At 34.6% G+C, this 19,980-nt stretch overlaps 2 protein-coding genes across 4 annotated transcripts; both read right to left on the bottom strand.

Moving 5' to 3' along the window:
• Positions 1-2,864: 2,864 nt before the first annotated feature.
• LOC123898984 (DNA topoisomerase 2-binding protein 1-A) lies at positions 2,865-16,355 on the bottom strand. Of its 3 annotated transcripts, none has more exons than XM_045950052.1 (18): positions 15,952-16,355; positions 15,829-15,871; positions 14,904-15,025; positions 14,249-14,356; positions 13,126-13,270; positions 12,953-13,044; positions 11,768-11,861; positions 8,776-9,265; positions 8,409-8,551; positions 7,932-8,266; positions 7,545-7,709; positions 5,639-5,929; positions 5,091-5,507; positions 4,917-4,961; positions 4,706-4,791; positions 3,951-4,044; positions 3,508-3,759; positions 2,865-3,392 (listed from the first exon to the last, which is right to left on the bottom strand). In XM_045950052.1, the coding sequence occupies exons 1-17, from the start codon at positions 16,129-16,131 to the stop codon at positions 3,685-3,687; spliced, it is 2,925 nt and encodes a 974-aa protein (XP_045806008.1). In that variant the 5' UTR covers positions 16,132-16,355; the 3' UTR covers positions 2,865-3,392; positions 3,508-3,684. The 3 variants fall into 3 exon arrangements, with proteins under 3 accessions (XP_045806008.1, XP_045805996.1, XP_045806001.1); XM_045950040.1 differs by having other exon boundaries at positions 7,932-8,275; positions 15,952-16,354; XM_045950045.1 differs by having other exon boundaries at positions 2,865-3,285; positions 7,932-8,275; positions 15,952-16,354.
• A 521-nt stretch (positions 16,356-16,876) lies between these two features.
• Positions 16,877-18,130, bottom strand: LOC123893112 (putative protein FAR1-RELATED SEQUENCE 10). Its single transcript, XM_045943037.1, has 3 exons — positions 18,114-18,130; positions 18,013-18,064; positions 16,877-17,749 (listed from the first exon to the last, which is right to left on the bottom strand). The coding sequence occupies exons 1-3, from the start codon at positions 18,128-18,130 to the stop codon at positions 16,877-16,879; spliced, it is 942 nt and encodes a 313-aa protein (XP_045798993.1).
• Between the last annotated feature and the right edge of the window lie 1,850 nt (positions 18,131-19,980).

The raw sequence follows: 19,980 nt of genomic DNA, 5'->3' as shown, positions 1-19,980 counted from the left end.
CTCGAACTCTTGCCACAAGTCAGATTTGATTGTGTTATGATTTGAGAAAAAAATCAATTGATTAATCACACACAATTAGACATAACAAGATTTAATTAGTATTTGGTGTTGAAAATCAAATCAAAATTATAAGAAATAAGGGAAACAAATATAGATCGAAAAGATACAAGTCTACCTACAAAGAGAGGGTGATAGCGCAAATTTGGACCGAAGAGCAAGATAAAGAGGAGAATGAAAGTGAAATTGAATACACCCCGTCTCTGATTATTATTTTTATAGATTGAAATGAGAGTCCATAAAGGTGAATGAGTGTTGAATGTAAGGTTGCGACTCGTGATATGAAATTTATAATGATTGAACCACGCGCAAACTCGTCACAAGTACACATGACACGTTTTGATTGTATCATTACTTAGTAATTTGCGTGTAATCTATCAAACATCGTATTTTAATTGGTTAGTTTTTTAATTGTGACGGTTTCGTACACATGGCATGTTTTAATTGTATCATCTCTAAAAAGAGATATCTACAAAAATGACTCTTAATCCGGTCCAAATTATTGACGTGTGTTTTTTTCCATTTACGTCAAAAAAATAATATTCTGTGTCAATGATATATTTTTTTACATAGTTCATCTGAGCTTTTCTTAGTTGGTAGGAACATCACATTATATATACAAGGGTTGACATTCAAACTTGAACAATCCACTTATTCATCTTAAAGTGAAATTATAGCTATTAAGTTGTTATTTGATTATTAAAAGAAAACTCTTGGACATTTTCATTAATGTAAAAAGTGACAAGATTTGTCATCATTGGGAGGTAATAGCTATTTTGTAACATTCATGAATTTACTAGAAAGTTGTAGATTTACTTGTTAGCCAAGAAAAGTGATGTGTTTGAAAGTATTCAAAAAAGTTTAGAATGTTAGTTCAGAATGAAAGTGTTGAGGTAATTAGCAGATTAAGAACAGATGGAGGAGGTGAGTATACGTCAAGTAAGTTCAAGAATTTGTGCTCATCAAATGGTATAAATCACGAAGTTACTGCACCTTGCACTCCACAACTCAATAGTATATCAGAGATAAAGAATAAAACCATAGTCAACATGATGAGAAGTATATGTTGAAGCAAAAACAATTATCTCATTACTTATGGGGAGAAGCAGTAGCTACTGCAGCCTATCTCATAAATAGGTGTCCTACAAAGAAGCTGCAAGATAAGACACCAAAAGAAGCATGGTCAGGAATTAAGCCAAATGTTCATCATCTCAGGGTGTTTGGTTCATTATGTCTCAGGCACATTCCTCATCAAATGAGAAGAAAGCTAGATGACAAGTCTCAATCTATGGTTTTGGTTGGTTATCACTCAACTGGTGCCTATAACTTGTATGATCCAAAGAATAAGAAAGTATGGTGATGAACTGAACAAGATCTAAAGGAAAAACATTGGAAGGAAGCAATGATTGATGAAGTGAAATCAATAGAGAAAAATGACAATTGGAGGTTAGTTCATTTACCTCTTGATAAGAAATGCATTGATGTAAAGTTGGTCTTTAAGACTAAATTGAATCCAAATGGTCAGATAGCAAAGCATAAGGCCAGATTAGTTGCAAGAGGTTTTCTGCATGGTCAGGACTACTATGAAGTATATGCTCCAGTTGCTAGGACCGAAAAAGTTAGATTGATTGTTGCAGTGAAGCACGAAGACTCCTCGGATTAGACGTGTCAGGGGTCGGACATGTGTCGGTGTCGGATACTAACACGACACTGACACTTATTATTACATTGAATTATGTAATTTGTTAAAATTATTATCGGTAACGGTGTCGACGTGTCTATGTCCATGCTTCATAGTAGGTTGCAGTAGCTATCAGCAATAACTGGTGAATCTATCAGTTAGATTTTAAGTCAGTTTTTTTTAATGGTGAGTTAGAAAAAGATTATATGAGTCAGCCACCAGGTTTTGAGATATATGAGAAGGAAAACCAGGTTATATGGTTTGAAGAAGACTCCTAGAGCTTGAAATAAAAAATAGATTGATTTCTTGTTTAGCAAGGTTTTGTCAAATGAACACTGTTAATAAGTCTAAAGAAATATATTTTTATGAAAAATTGATTTATTACCCGATTAAGAGATATATTCATTACTTTAGAAATCTTAAACAATGTCATTAGAACACTCATTAGAAATACCCTTAAAGGAAGTATTTAACGGTTACCATTTCATAACAAATCTAAGCAGTAGATATATTTTCTAGGTAAATTTTAATATAGACCACTTCATCAAGTGGTCAATGGTGGATCAGTTATGAATAATATTATAACGAATACGAATTTTACAAAATTCACCGTTAGATTGAAAGTTTATATCATATAGATCATCCATAGAAAAATTTAGAAAAATTGAAAATCATTTGATATGTTATTGAGACCCATCAAGATTAACGATTTATTAAATATAGTAAATCTAGATAAGTCTCAATAACATATCAAATAATTTTTAATTTTTCTAAATTTTTTTTATGAATGATCTATATAATATAAAATTCTAATCTAACAGTAAATCTTATAAAATTCGTATTCGGTAAATCACTTGTCCACGATGACCACCGTAGCATTAGCCATATTTTCTCTTTTTCCCTTATGAATCAATGATTGAAATCTGAATGCATAGCTTACGGGCCAAAAGCAATGTTTATTAACACAACACTGTCAACGCAACAATGCTACAAGCAACATTGGAGGTTCGATCAATCAATCACGAATGTTGATTCAACCACGGAGAGTGAAAGGTATAAAAGAGTGAAGTTATTTCTTACAGCTAATGTCAGTGTTGTTTCTGGCCGTATGCAACTCTAGATCATGTGGCTTGCAATATTCCCATCTCATACTCTTTCTGTTCAGAATTTGATATTTGCTATCATTCCATCATGGAATTTCCATGTATTAAGCACAACATAAGGGCAACATATCTTACATTTAACTTATAGATCAAAGCTAAACAAATTAAAATTAGTATCCGTTAAAAATCAAATAAATCTCAACACCCACTTTGGGACACTATTTCTAGGCTTCTACCCAAACACTGACTGCTGAGAGCCATTGTATGTATCAGTGCACAAATGCAATGTGATTTTCGATTTGCCAAAACCATCCTGCTTATCCAATCAGAAGGCATGCCAATAGAAATTGCTCCTCCAAACAACTTTGCCGTTTTTTCTTTTTTTCTTTCGCGCCTTACACTAAATAACAACAAAGAGAGCTACTCTGCAATTTACTTGACAATCTGTTAAAATTGTACAAAGGAGACGTGATTAATAAATGACCACATTGTTTTCACTTGGCCGAGTCTTATGTCCACTTGCTATTTATAAAGAATCAATTCAAACACCCCTGCCAATTATTTTACACTTGTCAAATAATTTTAAGTAGGAGTACTGCTTCTCAAACCAAACTGACGTATTCAAATATTACATACAACATATGGATATCAACGTTGTATACTAACCTGCTACTTAAGTTTCCTCTATTAGCTGGCAAAGGTTGAGTGAGTATATTTTTATCATATGCTGATCATGAAAGACAACATATTCTTGTGCATTGGCTTGTATGGTCAAATATTACCATCAGACCATCAAATCAGGAAAGTGCTCTACTCATATCTTCCTTCGAGGAGGGTTGTATTTCACTGCATGCTACTTCGAGTTAGAACTCCTATAAGCATTTGCCTTCCAGACAAGTCTTCTTCATAACTAACAACCTGCATGAGAAGTATACAGAACTTGTCAATTACCAGATGTAATCCGAATATGGTCACGACAGACGTAAAATGGCATTCATCTAGTATACTGTAAATTTTCATTAGCCGCTTGTGCAGAATCTGAATAATTCATTTTCCCATTAAAAACAGAACATAAAGGTAAAAAGGAGCTGCACATGGTAAAACCTGACCTGAGATTCTGTTTGTGTTTCACTAAAAGCATCATACATTCCTGGTCTTCGGTCTTGAGGAGTCTCACTATTATCATTATCATTTCTTCCGTTTCTGAAAAGCATAAGATCAGTACTGGTTTATACAAAATTGAAAAATAATATGCATGATACTTCCACTACAATTTACTGTTAAGTTAACAGATGCTTTATTAGCTTGGAATATAAGACAGTATGAACCTTGTTGACCAAGTTAAATAGCCATCAAGTAGAAATGTGAATTTCGACACTAAAGCTGGGGAAAAAAGGAAAATTGGAGAGACTTCTGATCACCTCCCTCCATTTTCGGGTTATGGTTAATTTAGGGTGCTAGCACACTTGAGTATGAGAGGGAGATTGATAAGTTGTTGGGTAGGACCCAAGACATCACCTTTTTTTATCATAGAAAAGTTTCATTATGACAGAGAAGAAATTACAAAAAGCTTGGGGGATAAGGAATCTACTTTGAAGTAAAAGATTATGTGCTTCACAATTAGAAGCCAAATACTGGTCTTAACAAATAAGTTTTAGTGCAAAAGATAACTCTTCATTAAAAAAATACAAGATTTGTGCTCCAAAGTCATACACCAAATATATATCTACTTTGATTGAACCAGTAGCATATGAAAAAAAAAATGCTACAAACTGGTGAGATAGGTCTACTTACCGAACATAACATATATGATGAGATGACAACAACATTGTAAATTTTAAATAGGGAAGCATGGCAAACCAACCTATTCAGCCAGTGCTTCGATAATCCGAAGACAGTATGAGGATTTGGATTGTCTTCACGAACGACTGAACAATCAGATGGGTAAATCTATTACATTGTAAAGGACCACTACTACATACAAAAATATATAAGAAAAAAATAAAAACATACAAAACATAAAATATAAAACAGAAAACACAACCTCCATGGAATTGATCACACTTAAAGGATACACTTCTCTCACACCCTGTATTCCCTGGGGACCTCTGATCATGCACCTATGAGATAAGGGGAAAATTATGTGAGAATAATTCAGAAAAGTGGAGTAAAATAATTTATTTTTAAAAAAAATTAAAAAAATTAAAAAATGCCTGGATACATTACCATTAACAAATCAGCATTTTTACCTTGCTTGTCTGCTCTAACAAGTCCTCAATTGCAGCAGCAACATCAGGAACAGCATGGGTTGCCTCCAGAGCATCTTTGAGCATATTGTCTTTAGACAAATTCAAGTCAGAGACATGAATACCTGGATTTACTGTAGAAGGTACCTTATTATACAGGCCAGGTTCTTCCATGAGCCTTGCCTTTTTACTATTAACGCTTGATATTTTAGAACGAGTCCCATGATTGTCAACTCCACTATCTACATTTTGATTTTCCGTGTTTCTCAAACTTCGTGATTGACTTGGAAACTGGGACGGCATGTCATTTATCATTCGAACAGCCTGGGTAGGAAATTGACTCACTGTGCAAACTCCTGCCTCTCGGTCTTGAGTGGTGACTTCTTTGGGCAAAAATTGATCTATGGCAATAACTCCATTCTAGAAGGGGAAAAAACACATTGATAAAGGCCTTTTTTGTCCTTAACATCGAAAATGCATGCAGAAAGTTTATGAACAAGCAGTCATCTAAGTTCACACTGCCCTGTACGTAGCCACTATAAATATAATACCTGTTTGACACATTCAAATATCCACTCGGATGTAACTGTTCGTATCCCCCACTTACAAGAAGCCTCGTACTTGGGTCCATTGGCGAATTTACACAATAAATGGGTCACCTTCTTAGTCAGTTTATCCACAAATTTAGCTCCTAGAACGTTACACAAGTTCCAAAGTAGAATTCTGTCTTTCTCGTCATATTGTGAAACACAAAACCGGAGGCTTTCAAAACCAGGCAAAGGAACGCGGCAGGGAAGTGGAGAATAAAGAATATGACTATCAACATCCAGCAATGATCCATCCTTGAACAAAAATATCATAATCACATTATTAGTATGCAAGCAAACAAAACTGCAAAGAATCCATCTCACAAAAACAATTTATTACCATTATTATTCAAGATGCACAAATAACTTACTGAATTAATTGAGGAATCTCTCACCACAATCAATTTTATATTTATAATACACACACAAGGTTTACTATATTTAATATTAGAAACTACATAAATAAGAAACCTAATACACTAAGGAAACAAATTAGATGATAACTATACTGTAGAAAAAGTATGGTAATACTGTTACGCAATATTCAATGGTCCGAGACGGATGCAATAAAATAAAAACAGAAAATCAGCACTATTGAAAAGGAGAAAATCACAGAATCTCCAACATATACAAATAAAAAGAAACTCTGTTTATTGTTTAAATTTTATCAGTCAAAAGAAAAACTGATATTTAGATTAGCAGTCACTATGCAGTTCTATACCAGCTGCACCAGAATCTGGTGTGTCTCAATAGAAAATGAAGCATCAAAAGAACAAACACATAAGAGATGTGTTGTTGGGTAACTGGGTTTATCTTAAGGCTGCTCCTTACATGTGGCACTCTTTGGCAAGGCACATAAATGAGAAAGTAAGCCCTCCTTTATATGGACCCTTTGTTATTATGGAAGGAAGAGGGGCAATGGCTTATAGATTGAAGATGCATAAAGAGAATAAGATCCAAGTTATTTTCCATGTTAGCAAGCTCAAAAAAGCAGTACCTGCTATCTATCAGCCTCAACCATTGGCTGTTGCTCTTACAGAAGAGCGGGAACTGCAACCCGAGATTCATGATGATATCTACCTTCATTGCAACAAAAGTGGATCTACAGAGGTGCTTGTTAAGTGGAGAGATTGCTCAAATTGTGACAATTTTAGGGCGACATTTGAGGCACTGCAACAGCCTTTTCCCTTGTTTCCCCATGAGGACAAGGTCAAAGCTACGCATGGCATATTGACAGACACCAAGTATCTAGGAGAGTGTATGTGAGGAGGAGTTCCTAACTGTAATTAGACTTTATTATTATTACGAAGGAAAGGGAAGTTAATTATAATTAGATAGTTGGGAATGACTCATTCTTGTTACCACGATGGTGATCCTTGAATTTGAGCATTCTTGTAGCTGCATTCAACCTCTAGAGTCTAGACCTCATTGTAACAAGGGATACTTGAAAAATACTCGGGGTGATTAGCCTTAATTGTTCATTTGTTTCCGTACATTGATCCTATCGGTTTTATTGCAATATGCACACAATTAAGGTTGTGAATGGTACTTCTCTATCACAGATTACATCAGAAGCATTCCTCCATGATCCACTCTATTTGGTTCCTATGATTAACATCTGCTTCTATCTACATGTCATTTTGTATAACTTTCCATCATTATTTACTTATTATATTAAATGCATTTATAAGATAACATCTTGAAACAGTTCGTCCATAATAATAAGGTAAGCCTTTAATCATCAACATACATCCCCCGTTTATTTAATATATAGAAATCTATAACCCATTGAACACCTTAAAAAGAAGATAACTGCACTGAAAAATAAACCTGAAAATGAAAACTTGCATTTGTGACCAGTCAGGCTTACCTCCAAACAAGATCGTATCCAGTGACTGGAAATATAGGTACTTCCATAATCACCTATCGAAGGTTTTACACCATGGCATTCAATAGTATAGTGGATACTCTGTTTTGTTTGCCCACTTATTATCTCTCCTCCCCCTTGGTGTATCCATTGAACAATCTCACCTCTCTGCCAAAAGAGATCAAAACTAAATTAAAAATCAACTGAAGTCTGAAATATGTGTAATGGTTTTTGGAGAAAAATAATATATATGTTTACAGACAGCAACTATTAATTGCAGAAACTGGAAAGAGAAAAGTGAAACAATATATTTTATAATGCTAATTTAACAGTTAAGACGTTAAGAATATTAATACATCATTAAATTAATTCCAATTCCATATATCTTACCCTTTCTTCAGGAAGTAAATTTGAGAAACAAAATGTTTTCCCTTTGAAAACATTTGTTGACTTCACATGCACATTGGAGCCATGTTGCGTAATCTTTTGTAACCTCAACTTTTTATCAGGAACTTGAGTTTGCGACATAGTTCTACCCGATGCTTTACCAAATGTGACAACATTCATACCCATATTGTGTTTCTCTTGTTTGTTTTTCTCCAAAGATTCTGGCATTGTAACTCCAAAGTCCTTAATACCCACCCCCTGATCAGTCTGGAAGCTTTGGCGAAAGCTTGAGCTTTTACTTTGATCCATAGGCACAATGCCACTAACCACTCCTTTTACTATGTTAGCTGAATTTAAGAAATCAGAAAACAATTAAAGCTATGAACTCCATAGAAGCATATTCACAAACTATTTAAGAAAAATATAATAGATTAACCAAAAGGTAGACAGAACACAAATAAGTACATCATGATAGCACACCTTTTGGAAGAACAAGATCACATGCAATGTGTCGTCGAAGAACAGGGACTTGTTTCTTTTGACGGTCACAATCTTCAAGCCATGAGGTTTTAACAACATAAACGACACCTAGAGCAGCAATACTCCTTACATCCTTCTTTTCCCTGTAAAAACACAAATGCATGTGAAGATAAATCATTAAATAAATATCGGAAAAGGAAAACAGTTTGCCAAATTAAATCCATAAGAAAGCCATATTTGTGAAACTAACATCCAGGAATCATCTACGTTGATACGGCCAAAAAAAAAATAAAGAATAAATTCAGAGAAACTATCAAGATACAGAGACATTATATGCATCCATTAAATTATATCAGAATAGACTTACATTTCTGTAGGATTCCCAATTACTATATGTGTCAACTTATCATTCAAAGACATGTATCGAGAGCCTCCGCCTTTACGCACCAAATTAACTAGCTTCCGCATTTCAGAAGCTTCAAAACCAACAAGTGATATTCTGCACTCTGCTAAATACAGGTCATTGTCATCAGATTCCGAATCATTGGCAACAGCACCATCAAAATTCAATCCATTGCTGGTCTGTAATGGAGGTGCTTCAGCATCTGCCTCTTTAACAAATAATGAAACATTTGAAACAAACGATGTATGTTGTGACTGTGTAGCTTCTGAATCTATATCCATAGACTCGGCGCAATTAGAAACTAGCATATTTGAATCTGCAGCTCTTGCGAATGAGCCAGACTGCATTTTCCCGATATCCTTTTCCTGGCTATGTTGCACTGTTAAGTGTCTGGTCACCTTACGTGAAGATAAAGATCCACTCTGAACAGGGTAGGACTCCTCATTCAGACATGCTATCCATAACAAAATACGTTACAAATCAAGTCAGTGAAGAAAACCAATAAACTCCATAAAAGAGTTTGAGAGAAAAGAGAAAATTGAAAAGCTTAATCTGAAACTATTTTCTCAAACGTAATTTTTACAATTATAGTGTGCATCACACACGTGTATAAAATAGCTGAGCTTAATTAACTCTGGAAAAAAATAACCACCACTAACTGAATCCCACACTAAAAGCCCAAGGCTTAGTTGACATAGACATATAGTGCCGAGTCCAAGAGTATTTTAGTCTCAAGAACTCTGCCACTAACACATTATCCACATACTCCAATATACTCATTGCATTACCCCGGTTAAGCTCAGGGTGGTTGAGGCATAGTCAATATCAATACCCTGAGATTATCTCTAAGCACAAGTTCAGAAGATAAGGGGCTTTGTGAGTGTTGAAAATATGTTAGGATCTTCATAATTTCTGGTCTTGTTTGCAACTAGCAAACAATACCAGACTCCCCCGGAGCAACAAAACCAGGTGGTTGCTCCATGTATATCATCTCATCTATATTTATTTTGTATTATTTCATTAAGCCTGTATAAAACGGACTTCGGTGTGTAGTTCAGACACAGATCCTCTCAGATGCTCTCTCGCGTTCTCTCATTCTCAACATGGTTTTAGACCCTAACAAGAGCCAACCCTCATCCGTGCTTAAATAGACTGACTGGGAGGATCTGCTCAAGGACCTACCGGTTTAGGGCTAGCCATACAAAAATAAAAATTTCACAGATTGTGTTTTTCATTCCATTCCTACGATCCACTGCCATGTTCCTCTATTACCATGTGATCTCTTCAATTCCTAAATATTGTTCTTTCGGCTGCAAAAATTTTCACCGCGTGCCACCTCAGTCGTGCGTGAAAGCGCGTTAGGGCATTTTCCGGTCACTTCTTTCATTGTATGGGTTGCAAGACTATCCTATCTATAATTGTTTAGCAGTTGTAAACCTCTGTCATATATCAACTTGCTTGCATAGCTCTGTCAGGTGCCCATTTTCTCTCATCACTAAACCTTACCATGGTTTTGAAGCCCTCTAAAGCTGCAATTACCATCCATATTGCAACACGTGATGATTTCGTACAATTGTTCAAGGATAGTTAGCCCTCCACTCTCGCTACAAACCACCTATTCTGATTTCTTAAAGTCGCTTCCGGAGCATCGTGCCTCGTGTTCTACTGCCTTGTTGTGCAACTTTAATTCCAAAACTCAGTTGTTTGTCTCTCCAACTAGCCTTCAAATAGTCTTTGGTTTCTCGATTCTGATGCCACCTATCACATCTTTGATAACTAATTCTTGCTCCCTAACCTTTCTAACTCTATTTATTTACCATCTGTTAAATTAGTAAACGGTTCCCAAACACAGTTCAAAAGGTTAGGCATTATCCATCCTCCTTCATTCTTGTCCATTGATTATGTACTATATGTTCCAGGTTTTTAATTTGATTTCCAATAGTTTCTTAGCCATATCCCTTGATTGTGTTATCTCTTTCATTGAAGATTATATTTTTCTGCAAGACCGAAGTTCATGTCAGATGATTAGCGTCAGATGTGAGTTTAATGGCCTCTACCATCTCCATAACCACTCTCATATAAGCACTGCTATGGGTTCCCCCTTCTAGTACATGTTCAACTTGGTCACACTAGCCTAGCGAAGTTACAAAAGTCGGTACCAAGTCTTTCCAAGTTATTCAATCTTCCTTGTATGTCTTGACAATTTGGGAAACATACTCGTAGTTCATTCCCTAATCGGCTCAACAGAATAGCAAAGTTACAAAAGTTGGTACCATGTCTCTCCAAGTTATCAAATATTTCTTGTGAGTCTTGTCAATTTAGGAATCATACTTGTAGTTCGTTCCCTAATCGGGTCCATAGTAGAGCTATGTCTCCCTTTGCCTTGGTCCATTCAAATACTTTGTGACTGTAGAACGACCAAATTTTCACAATTACATTTATTGATGACTGGTCACATTGTACATGGTTATTTTTTTATGAAAAACAGTCTGAATTGCTCTCCATTTTCCGCAATTTTATCATGAGACAAAAACACAGTTTGGTATTCCCATTTGTACTACGCAAAGTGATAATGCTCATGAATAACTATACTTTTCTCTAACATTTCAAACCATATAAATAGATATATAATATGTTTGCGTTCAACTCTAACTAACTCTCCCGCCAATTTGTTGTGTTGATTCCTTTCCTAAAATGGGTATCGGTAATACATAACCAAAAAAGTAATATTTATATTATCAGGAATCTATCAGAAAATGTCGAGACTCAAGATCCCTGAATTTTGGGATCAAACCAGTCAACCTAGCCTATATATGGTAACGGTGAAAATCTATCAAGATAATAAAAGCAAGGAAATGAAAGAATAACGGAAACCTATTCTAACAAATGAAATCCTATTGTATAGTTTGAAACCGAAAAGGTACCACAACATACAGCATTAAATCATAAAAGTTACCTCTTCGAGCAATAGATTGATCAAACCATTTTATTGTTACAATATGAATGTGGCCCCAACGTTTCGCCACCTTATACTTATCACCTTCAGGAGCGTAAGAACAGTCAAGAACACAAATATACACCATGTTCAAACCTCAATAACATATCTTTGAGTTGAAATACTGAATTATTCAGTCATAGAGGATAATATGCACAGAAAATAACAAACAATCGCAAGTACAGAAGATATGCTAATCCCAAAGGCAATGAAATAGAGGACATTATGACAAGCAAAATTTAAAATAACACCTTACAAACAAAATCATGTATAAAAACCTGTCTGTATGCACAAAGGGTTCGCTATACAGATACTATTAATCGAAATTTCAACTTCAATTAGCAGCTAGTGTAGAAAAAAGATTTACACAATTAGAAAATGCATTGTAGATTGGTAGAAAACATATATAAATAGATGAGATTCATACTAACAGATTAAGAATAAACAACAAATACACGAATACCACCAAGTATCAATGCATAAAGCATGCAGAACTGAATTATTGTCTAAATGAATCCTAGTTGTTACCAGTTTAAACTCAAAATGTTCACTAATACAGATACTAGAAAATACATATAAATAGATGGCATTCATTTAGATTGGAGAGAGAGGGTGACAGCAATGGAGAGAGAGAGAGAGAGAGAGAGAGAGAGAGAGAGAGAGGGAGAGAGAGAGGGAGATGGATAGAGATAGATGGGGAGGGAGGGAGAGAGAGAGAGAGAGAGAGAGAGAGAGAGATGAAGAGAGGGGATGGATGGAGAGAGCGATGGGTGGAGAGAGAGATGGAGCAAACGATGGAGATAAGTGCCAAAAATGGATGCTCACTAAAAGGTAATAGACTAATAGTAATAGGTCAACAATATTTAGTCAAGTGATTATTAATAAGTGCGAACAAGGGTGGCCTTACAGTCTCAAAAAGCAGATATTATCATTTGTGCAAGATAAAGAAAAGTTAATGCAGACATGGGACTCTGGCAAGGTTAATGATCTGACTACAGAAATGAACTTAAAGCGAAATTGTGAAAGACATTTAAGCAGCTGACAGTGAAGCTGTGGAAAAAAAATTGGTATATATCAAGGAGGATTTTCTCTTCTCGAATATCAGTTGAATATTTGCAAGTCCAAAAGAAACTATCAAAAGGATATATCACAAATCAAATGTGTGCAGTTCTTTGTCAGTTCCGCAGAGTATTTTCCACCATTTTGTAAAATAAGCTTTTCCATTTCTTTGCGCTTATCTAAAAAAATTCAAAGTAAATTAGTATCTAACAGAAAAGCATTCTATTATGACCAATACTAACAGGCATATAATTTACAACCTGCTGAGATTCCAGTCACACAGATCTTTAACCCAGAGAAAGGAAGAACCTTATATGACTCTTGAGGAACAACGCGATGCTCATCTGAGCATTGCTTTAACCATTCATAAGTAACAATTGGTTTCTTCAGGACATTCAAAGCCCACTGCCAGACCAAACATGGTGTATATTAGATTGTATAACACAGAAGTAAAATTAACAATAATCAAAAACTCCACAAAGATTGGATAAGAGTAGAATTGGTTTACTAAACTATCGTGCAAGCTAAACAGATTTCTTTAATATTTACAATAGGAGGATGAACTTCTCAGTGGCCATCTAGATGCAGTGTTGAGATGTATCGAAACCGAAACTAAATGAGATAGGCCCAGAAACAAAACGGATGGGCCCCATTTAAGAGCTATATTAGACACCACAAATTTCCCAACAATTTGGGACGTAAACCAAGCAAAAAACAAAACAAAGTGACGGTCAAAGAAAACTGTTTATTGTAGCCAACCGCACATGAAGGAATAAACTATGATTTTGCCACTATTGTTGCATTATTTATTGTATATGCATTCGCTTTTCTACTACACACTTGTACCACAAATTGTATACAGCTTCTTTATCAGTGATGTATAACACTGAGATGTACAATGATTTACACTTACATTATACATATTTAGATAGATGAAGATTTTCACTCTGTGATCCTTTACTAATTTTACAATACCATAAAATATTACAACCAGTAAACCAACATAAGCTTCAAATTAGAAATGAAATCCATCATTTAGTACAAGATAAAGCCAACACAGAAAAATATCAACTTTGAACATAATTCCAGAGAGAGAGAGAGAGAGTAAAGCATGTAACATACTAAACAGTTTTAAATACAAGCATGTACAATACTAACATGCATAACTGCATACAATTCCCCGAGTGCTTTTTATGTGATACATTGAGAGACAGGATAATAGTATGCAACAGAGAATATAACATATATAAGCTAATTAGGAATATGAGTGAAACGGAAGGAAGGACAGAAGGAAAGACCAACTAGCATGGAACAGTAAAAGAAAGTGTATGTCATAGTTAAGAATAATATGAAAATAAAGAACAAAAACATCATGTACCAGACCTTGTACTTTAGAGCCAAAACATTTTTCACGATGACAAAGTTCAAATCTGACGACGGTTTAGTATGCAGAGCTCCCCCCATTTCAGTCACTAATTCTTCTATCTTAACCTGCAGGGTCACATACAATAATACTGCCAATTGAGAGCATAACTAGGAAGGAAGGAAGGAGTGAAGGATAAAATACCGAGATAAAATAATGGGCCTTCAGCACAATGCTTACAATTTTTTAATCAAAACTATAGAAGTTCAAACAATGAAGAGAACAGAAATATCAAAGTGTAATAATGAAAAGGAAAAAAAAAACTAAAAATATGAATGGAAATAAACAATCACAAAACAACAATAATTAACAATAAGTAAAATATTTATGTTAAAAAATGAAATTTATAACTCTAATTTGAAGTTAGAATATTTCTCCTAGAAATAATTATTTATCCATCTTTTCCCTATGTCCTTAATTCAGAGAAGGTAGCAACTAGCAAGCACTTCCATGGAAAATTGACAACAAAAAAAAGTGAGCATGAAAGGGTACTTGTGCTTGTAAACCATATGGAAAAGAAGAGCAAGAGGAAAGATTAATATACCACAGCAACCTTCTGTTCGTAAAACAAAAAGTACTGGAATATGAAAACATGAACAAAAAACTGCACACTACCTTCTCATCCGCATCAAAACCAGAGGCAAGTATTTTGACACCATCCATAGCAAAGCAACAAGTGAAGCCTTGTTTAGGCAGAGGCTTTCGTTCTTTAGCACACAAAAGAACACATCTAGGACCTGCTCGGTAATAAATGAAACAAAACTGAGGAACAAAAGATACCTCAACTTCCACAATGAAAACCAACCAACACATCGGCATGTGTGTGTGTGTGGGGTTGTGTCTGAGTGTATGTAGACCATCACTAAATGCTTAAACCTTATCAAATCACAAAGACGAACCCTCAACACTCTAACTGTCCGGCCTAACACAAATAAAAAATCTATCATAAGAAAAGCTTCGCCTAATACCACGTGACGAAATTTCACATCTCTTATTTTCTGCCATTTTTTCCTAAATTGTGCAAAAGCATGGGATCTTTACTAATTATATCCTATATAGCAACTACGATTCAGATAGAAGGCATTTCTGGTATTCAAATCCAACACGTGACACCACACCGACACATGTAGTTACAATCAGTAGCTGCTTGATGTTGCAGTAACATCCCTTTTCACATCCGGAGGCACGGCAAGTGAGAAACTACAATTGTTAGCATCTAATTCAACTTGCGGTGTGGTGGTGTTTGGTGACCATGCAAACAAACACATGCTCAATCACTTCCATTTTCTCAAATTATTACAAGTGCCTACATACATGTCTATGTCTGCGTCCGTGCTTCATAAGTTGTTTAACTTTAAACAATCAATCAAATTATTTTTTCACAACATCAATTAAAAATGTATATTAAATATTAAATTTCATAGGTAGTTTCAACAATCAATCACATTGTTATTTCACTACATCAATTGAAAATTGAATATTAAATTTCTAAAAAACGCAATAATCATAAGGATCTATATAATTAATTAACAAAACATACCGAGCATTTTACATCCCTTTGATTTAAGATCTTGAAATTTCTCCTGAAAAATCAAACAAATAAATCAGAAAAAATATTAAGAAAACAAAAAACAAAAAACTGAACAGTGAATTGATGAATTACGTGTTTGCTGCAGGAAATGATATGATAATCGTTGGGACCATTACGGGAAGGATCACAACAAAGTTGAATTTGAGCGCCGTTATGTTTAACGGCGTCGTGAAGCGTATCGAAGACTTCCGGCGGAACTAGGTTTCGCGACATGAAGACGTTTACGCCTTGAAATGACTTTGTCTTTGACATTTTGTTCTTCGATTTGGTTAAATTATACTCTCTGGTAGCGCAATTTCTTCCACTGAATTTTGAGAAAGGAACGAAAGTGAAGTGAAGAAGAAGATGATTTTGGAGAGAGATTTGGGTAAGTAGGTTTTAAACAAAGACGCGGGAATGTTGAGTTTAGTGTTCAGATTTTGGATTCAGCTATTATAGTGGCTCGGCTTCATCCAATGATGAATAAATGTTTTTTAGTCAAGAAAAAATAATGTTACACAAATTTTATTTTTGACTCCAATTATGTTAAATACTTATTTTTACACAAAAAATTAGAAAACATTTCAGAGTATAGAGCTTACCTGGAAAAAAAAAATGTCAATTCAGAGGTGAGGAGAGTTTAGGAAAATTGAACATTTTTACATTGAAGAGGTAAAAGGTATATTAAATATTTTTAAAATTGAAAGTATTTTGTATAAATTTAAATTTGATGATTTGAATTGTAGATCTATTTGCAACTTGTTTAGAAACGTTGGTTGGATGATTTTTTATTCCTTATTTGAAATATATTGTGCGGTTTTCAATAAATTATTGAGCGCCATTTTTTAAGATTACTTGTGAAATTTTTAACGTTTTTTTTTTTTAGTATTTTGGAAAACAAAATCGTATTTTTTTTAAAGAATGTTAATAAGTTGCAGAAACTCATTTTATTATATATTCTTTGTTATTATATAATAATTTCTTTTGTAGCATAACATTTTTTATTTTGTAAAGTGTCTTAGTGGCGGAAAATTTCACTTAAAGTCTGAAGCAAAAAATGGTAAGGTGTAAAGTGTTCTTTTGTACATTTTTTTATAATAGTAAGGTGTAATGCTGTTTCCGTCAGAAAACCCATAAATATAAATGGTATGCAATACATCATATCATCCCTAACACACATATCCTTAATGAAATCAATTGCATCCTCTGCATCAGAACTCTTTCTTCCCCTGTGCTTGAATTGTTCATTGTACATCTCTCTTCTTGAATAACCCAAATTTTCATATCCACCAGCCTGTGTAGCAAAAAACCCATAAATACCTGATGTTGGAATGCCAGCTTTCCTCATTGTTTTCATTTGGTATTTGTCGTAATTGCTCATCTTCCTGTGTGCTGGTAGCATACCCTCGTACTTCTCATCCAAGAACGAATGATTATGAATATCATCAAACAACTTTATGTACCAACGTTCACTACCCAAGTCCAAATGCACTTGAAGTTTTGCTGGACAACGACACCTACTAGTAGGTTTTTGCTCTCTCTTACGAGACAAAGCATTATTTGCATTCCTAATACCTTCTCTATGGCAAACAAAGGTTTGTTGAACAACTTCGCCATTAGTATTCTTAACAACTCGACTTTTTCTACCGGCAAATCCATGGAAACGACCATAGCAATTGTAAAACATAAATGCAACTCTACGATCAGGAAAATGGTACCTCATAAGTTGATCCGAACTGGTTTCCTTCATATTTATTTTCTCTAAGTCATCCGTACAATCTACAGCTGTTTCAGCATCAAAGTTGTTTCCGTAGTACGGATTGTCAGTGTCTTCCACATCTTGGTCTGAGGAATATTCAGCATTCTCCGAAAAAGAACTACTACCCAAAGCCTGTAAAATATTAATGACGAGCAAATGCTTAAAAAGTCTGAAATCAATATATTTGGTATATCTTATCTTATCACACATTACACTAAGTGGTCATCGTATAGGCATTATAGAATTCATCATATATTGTGCTCTACTACTTTTTGTTGAGAAATACTATTGTTATTTTATATTCTGGTTTTGAAGTTCCTCGACTCAATTGCTGATCATCTTTGGTTATCACATAACAAACATACCTCTGAACCTTCTCCACTGATCTGACTTACATGTGCAACTTCAAAAATATCCAGAATTTCCTTAAAATCCATTTTGCTGCTCCTACACATACATACATACATACATTCAAATTGATATATAGTAAAACTACCTTTTGTTACTGTTCATCGTTTTCAACCTCATGCTCACCAACACCAAAACCTCAAAAATCGTTTTTTTTTTCATTCTTGCATCAAATTGAACATGTAAATATACAATTTTGCTTAGAATTTCATGGGGAGTATGAATATACACTTAAATTTTATTAATTCTTACTCAAACATTCGAATTTTCATATCAAAGTAAGAACCCTAAAAAAAAAAATATATGTCGAGGAGATGTTTTACTATATAAAAGTATATAAAAGTAAATTTTGATGTTTTACTCATTATTTTCAACATACATACCTGAATCAGATTGGAAATAGTGTGCTGCAAAAATGCAAGGAGATGACGTTGTTAAATCAGATCCTCCGCCGACAACTGCTTCATCAAAGGTCGACGCAGGTGGAAGGTTGAAGCGGCAGTCGAGCGGTGGTGGTTTGGTGGAAAGCAATAGACAGCGGCTGTTTGGTGGACAACAAAAGAGAAGATTGTTGGTGGTGGGTGCTTATGAGAAAGTAAAAACGTGAAAGTACTCACTAAGGATTACTGGATTAGGGGAAAAAGAGAGAATTTAGTATGATATGCTTTTTACACATGTAACAGAGGTGGGGTTAATTAGCAAAAATTAAAATATATTATTTATTTTCATTTTTCTTTTTTCAATAACTGGTAAAATATAGTGGGGGTGGACAGCTGTCCTTTAGAAACTTTTTGTGCACAGTGCACAAATTGTACAATTTGTGCAGGCTAAATGGCACCCATAAGAAGGACTTATATTATCCTGATTTTCTCCTTTTCCCTATTTTCTTCTTCTCTTCTTCTTTGAGTTGTGACTCATCATTGTTAATATAATATCAAGGAGCAAAAAGTTTGGTTTCGTAAACTACATGGTCCGCAACATATTTGGGTAGTGACTTGTATTCTTCTTTATAATTTACTTCCTCCGATTAGGGATGGCAACGGGCGCCCATGGGTGCGGGTTTGACACTTACCAAACCCACACCCGAAATCATCACCAAAACCCAAACTCAAACCCAAAAGATGTTCGGGTGACAAAACAACACCCACGCCCATACCCATTGGGTTCGGGTTTTTTTCACCCAAACTCAAACCCGTAGCACATTTGAAAATAATTTGCAAATTTAAGAAATTAAATTCCAACATAGACTTTGAATTAAATTACAACTAAAATTAAGGTCTTCAAAGAAAATTCAAACATAGACTTTCAAGAAATTACAACATAGACTTTCAAGAAATTAAATTACAACTAAAATTTAAGGTCTTCCAAGGAAATTGACGGAGACTATGGGGGTAATTAGGTAATTATAAAATATTTCGGGTGGGTGTATGGGTTTCGGGTGTGGGTTTGACTGATACCAAACCCACACCCATATTATCGGGTGTCACCCAAACCCAAACCCAAACCCAGTCAAATCAGATTTTGCCCGTTGACTTGGATTTGGGTTCGGGTGGGTCTCTCGGGTTTGGGTTTTTTTGCCATCCCTACCTCCGATCTTTATAATCAAATTTATATTATATACCAAATTTAGGTAAAATTACACTACAAGTCCTTTATCTTATTTTTTTGTAACATTTTGGTCCTTTATCTTTTTTTTGTAACATTTTGGTCCTTTATCTTTTATTTGTAACACTTTAGTCCTTTATTTTTTTTATTTGTAACATTTTAGTCCCTTTTTTTGTAACAGTTTGGTCCTTTATCTTTTTTTATTTGTAACACTTTGGTCCTTTATTTTTTATAAATAAATAAGATAAGGACCAAAGTGTTACAAAAAAAAAGATAAAGGACCAAATTGTTACAAAAAAAAGATAAAGGAACAAACTGTTACAAAAAAATAAGATAAAGGACCTGTAATG

Source organism: Trifolium pratense, linkage group LG1 (assembly GCF_020283565.1).
Source record: "Trifolium pratense cultivar HEN17-A07 linkage group LG1, ARS_RC_1.1, whole genome shotgun sequence".
NCBI lineage: Eukaryota > Viridiplantae > Streptophyta > Magnoliopsida > Fabales > Fabaceae > Trifolium > Trifolium pratense.
The sequence above is the reverse complement of the archived record's forward strand: the minus strand, read 5'-3'. Positions and strand labels throughout refer to the sequence as shown.

What these genes read in the sequence shown, in the direction of transcription:
- LOC123898984 (XM_045950040.1), bottom strand. Translation starts at nt 16,131, where the DNA reads ATGTCAAAGACAAAGTCATTTCAAGGCGTAAACGTCTTCATGTCGCGA. An exon ending in TTTTGGCTCTAAAGTACAAG is followed by an intron (nt 13,271 to 14,248) that starts GTCTGGTACATG and finishes TTGGTCTGGCAG; the next exon opens with TGGGCTTTGAATGTCCTGAA. An exon ending in TATTTGAATGTGTCAAACAG is followed by an intron (nt 5,508 to 5,638) that starts GTATTATATTTA and finishes TTCCCCTTCTAG; the next exon opens with AATGGAGTTATTGCCATAGA.
- LOC123893112 (XM_045943037.1), bottom strand. An exon ending in ATATTTTTGAAGTTGCACAT is followed by an intron (nt 17,750 to 18,012) that starts GTAAGTCAGATC and finishes AATATTTTACAG; the next exon opens with GCTTTGGGTAGTAGTTCTTT.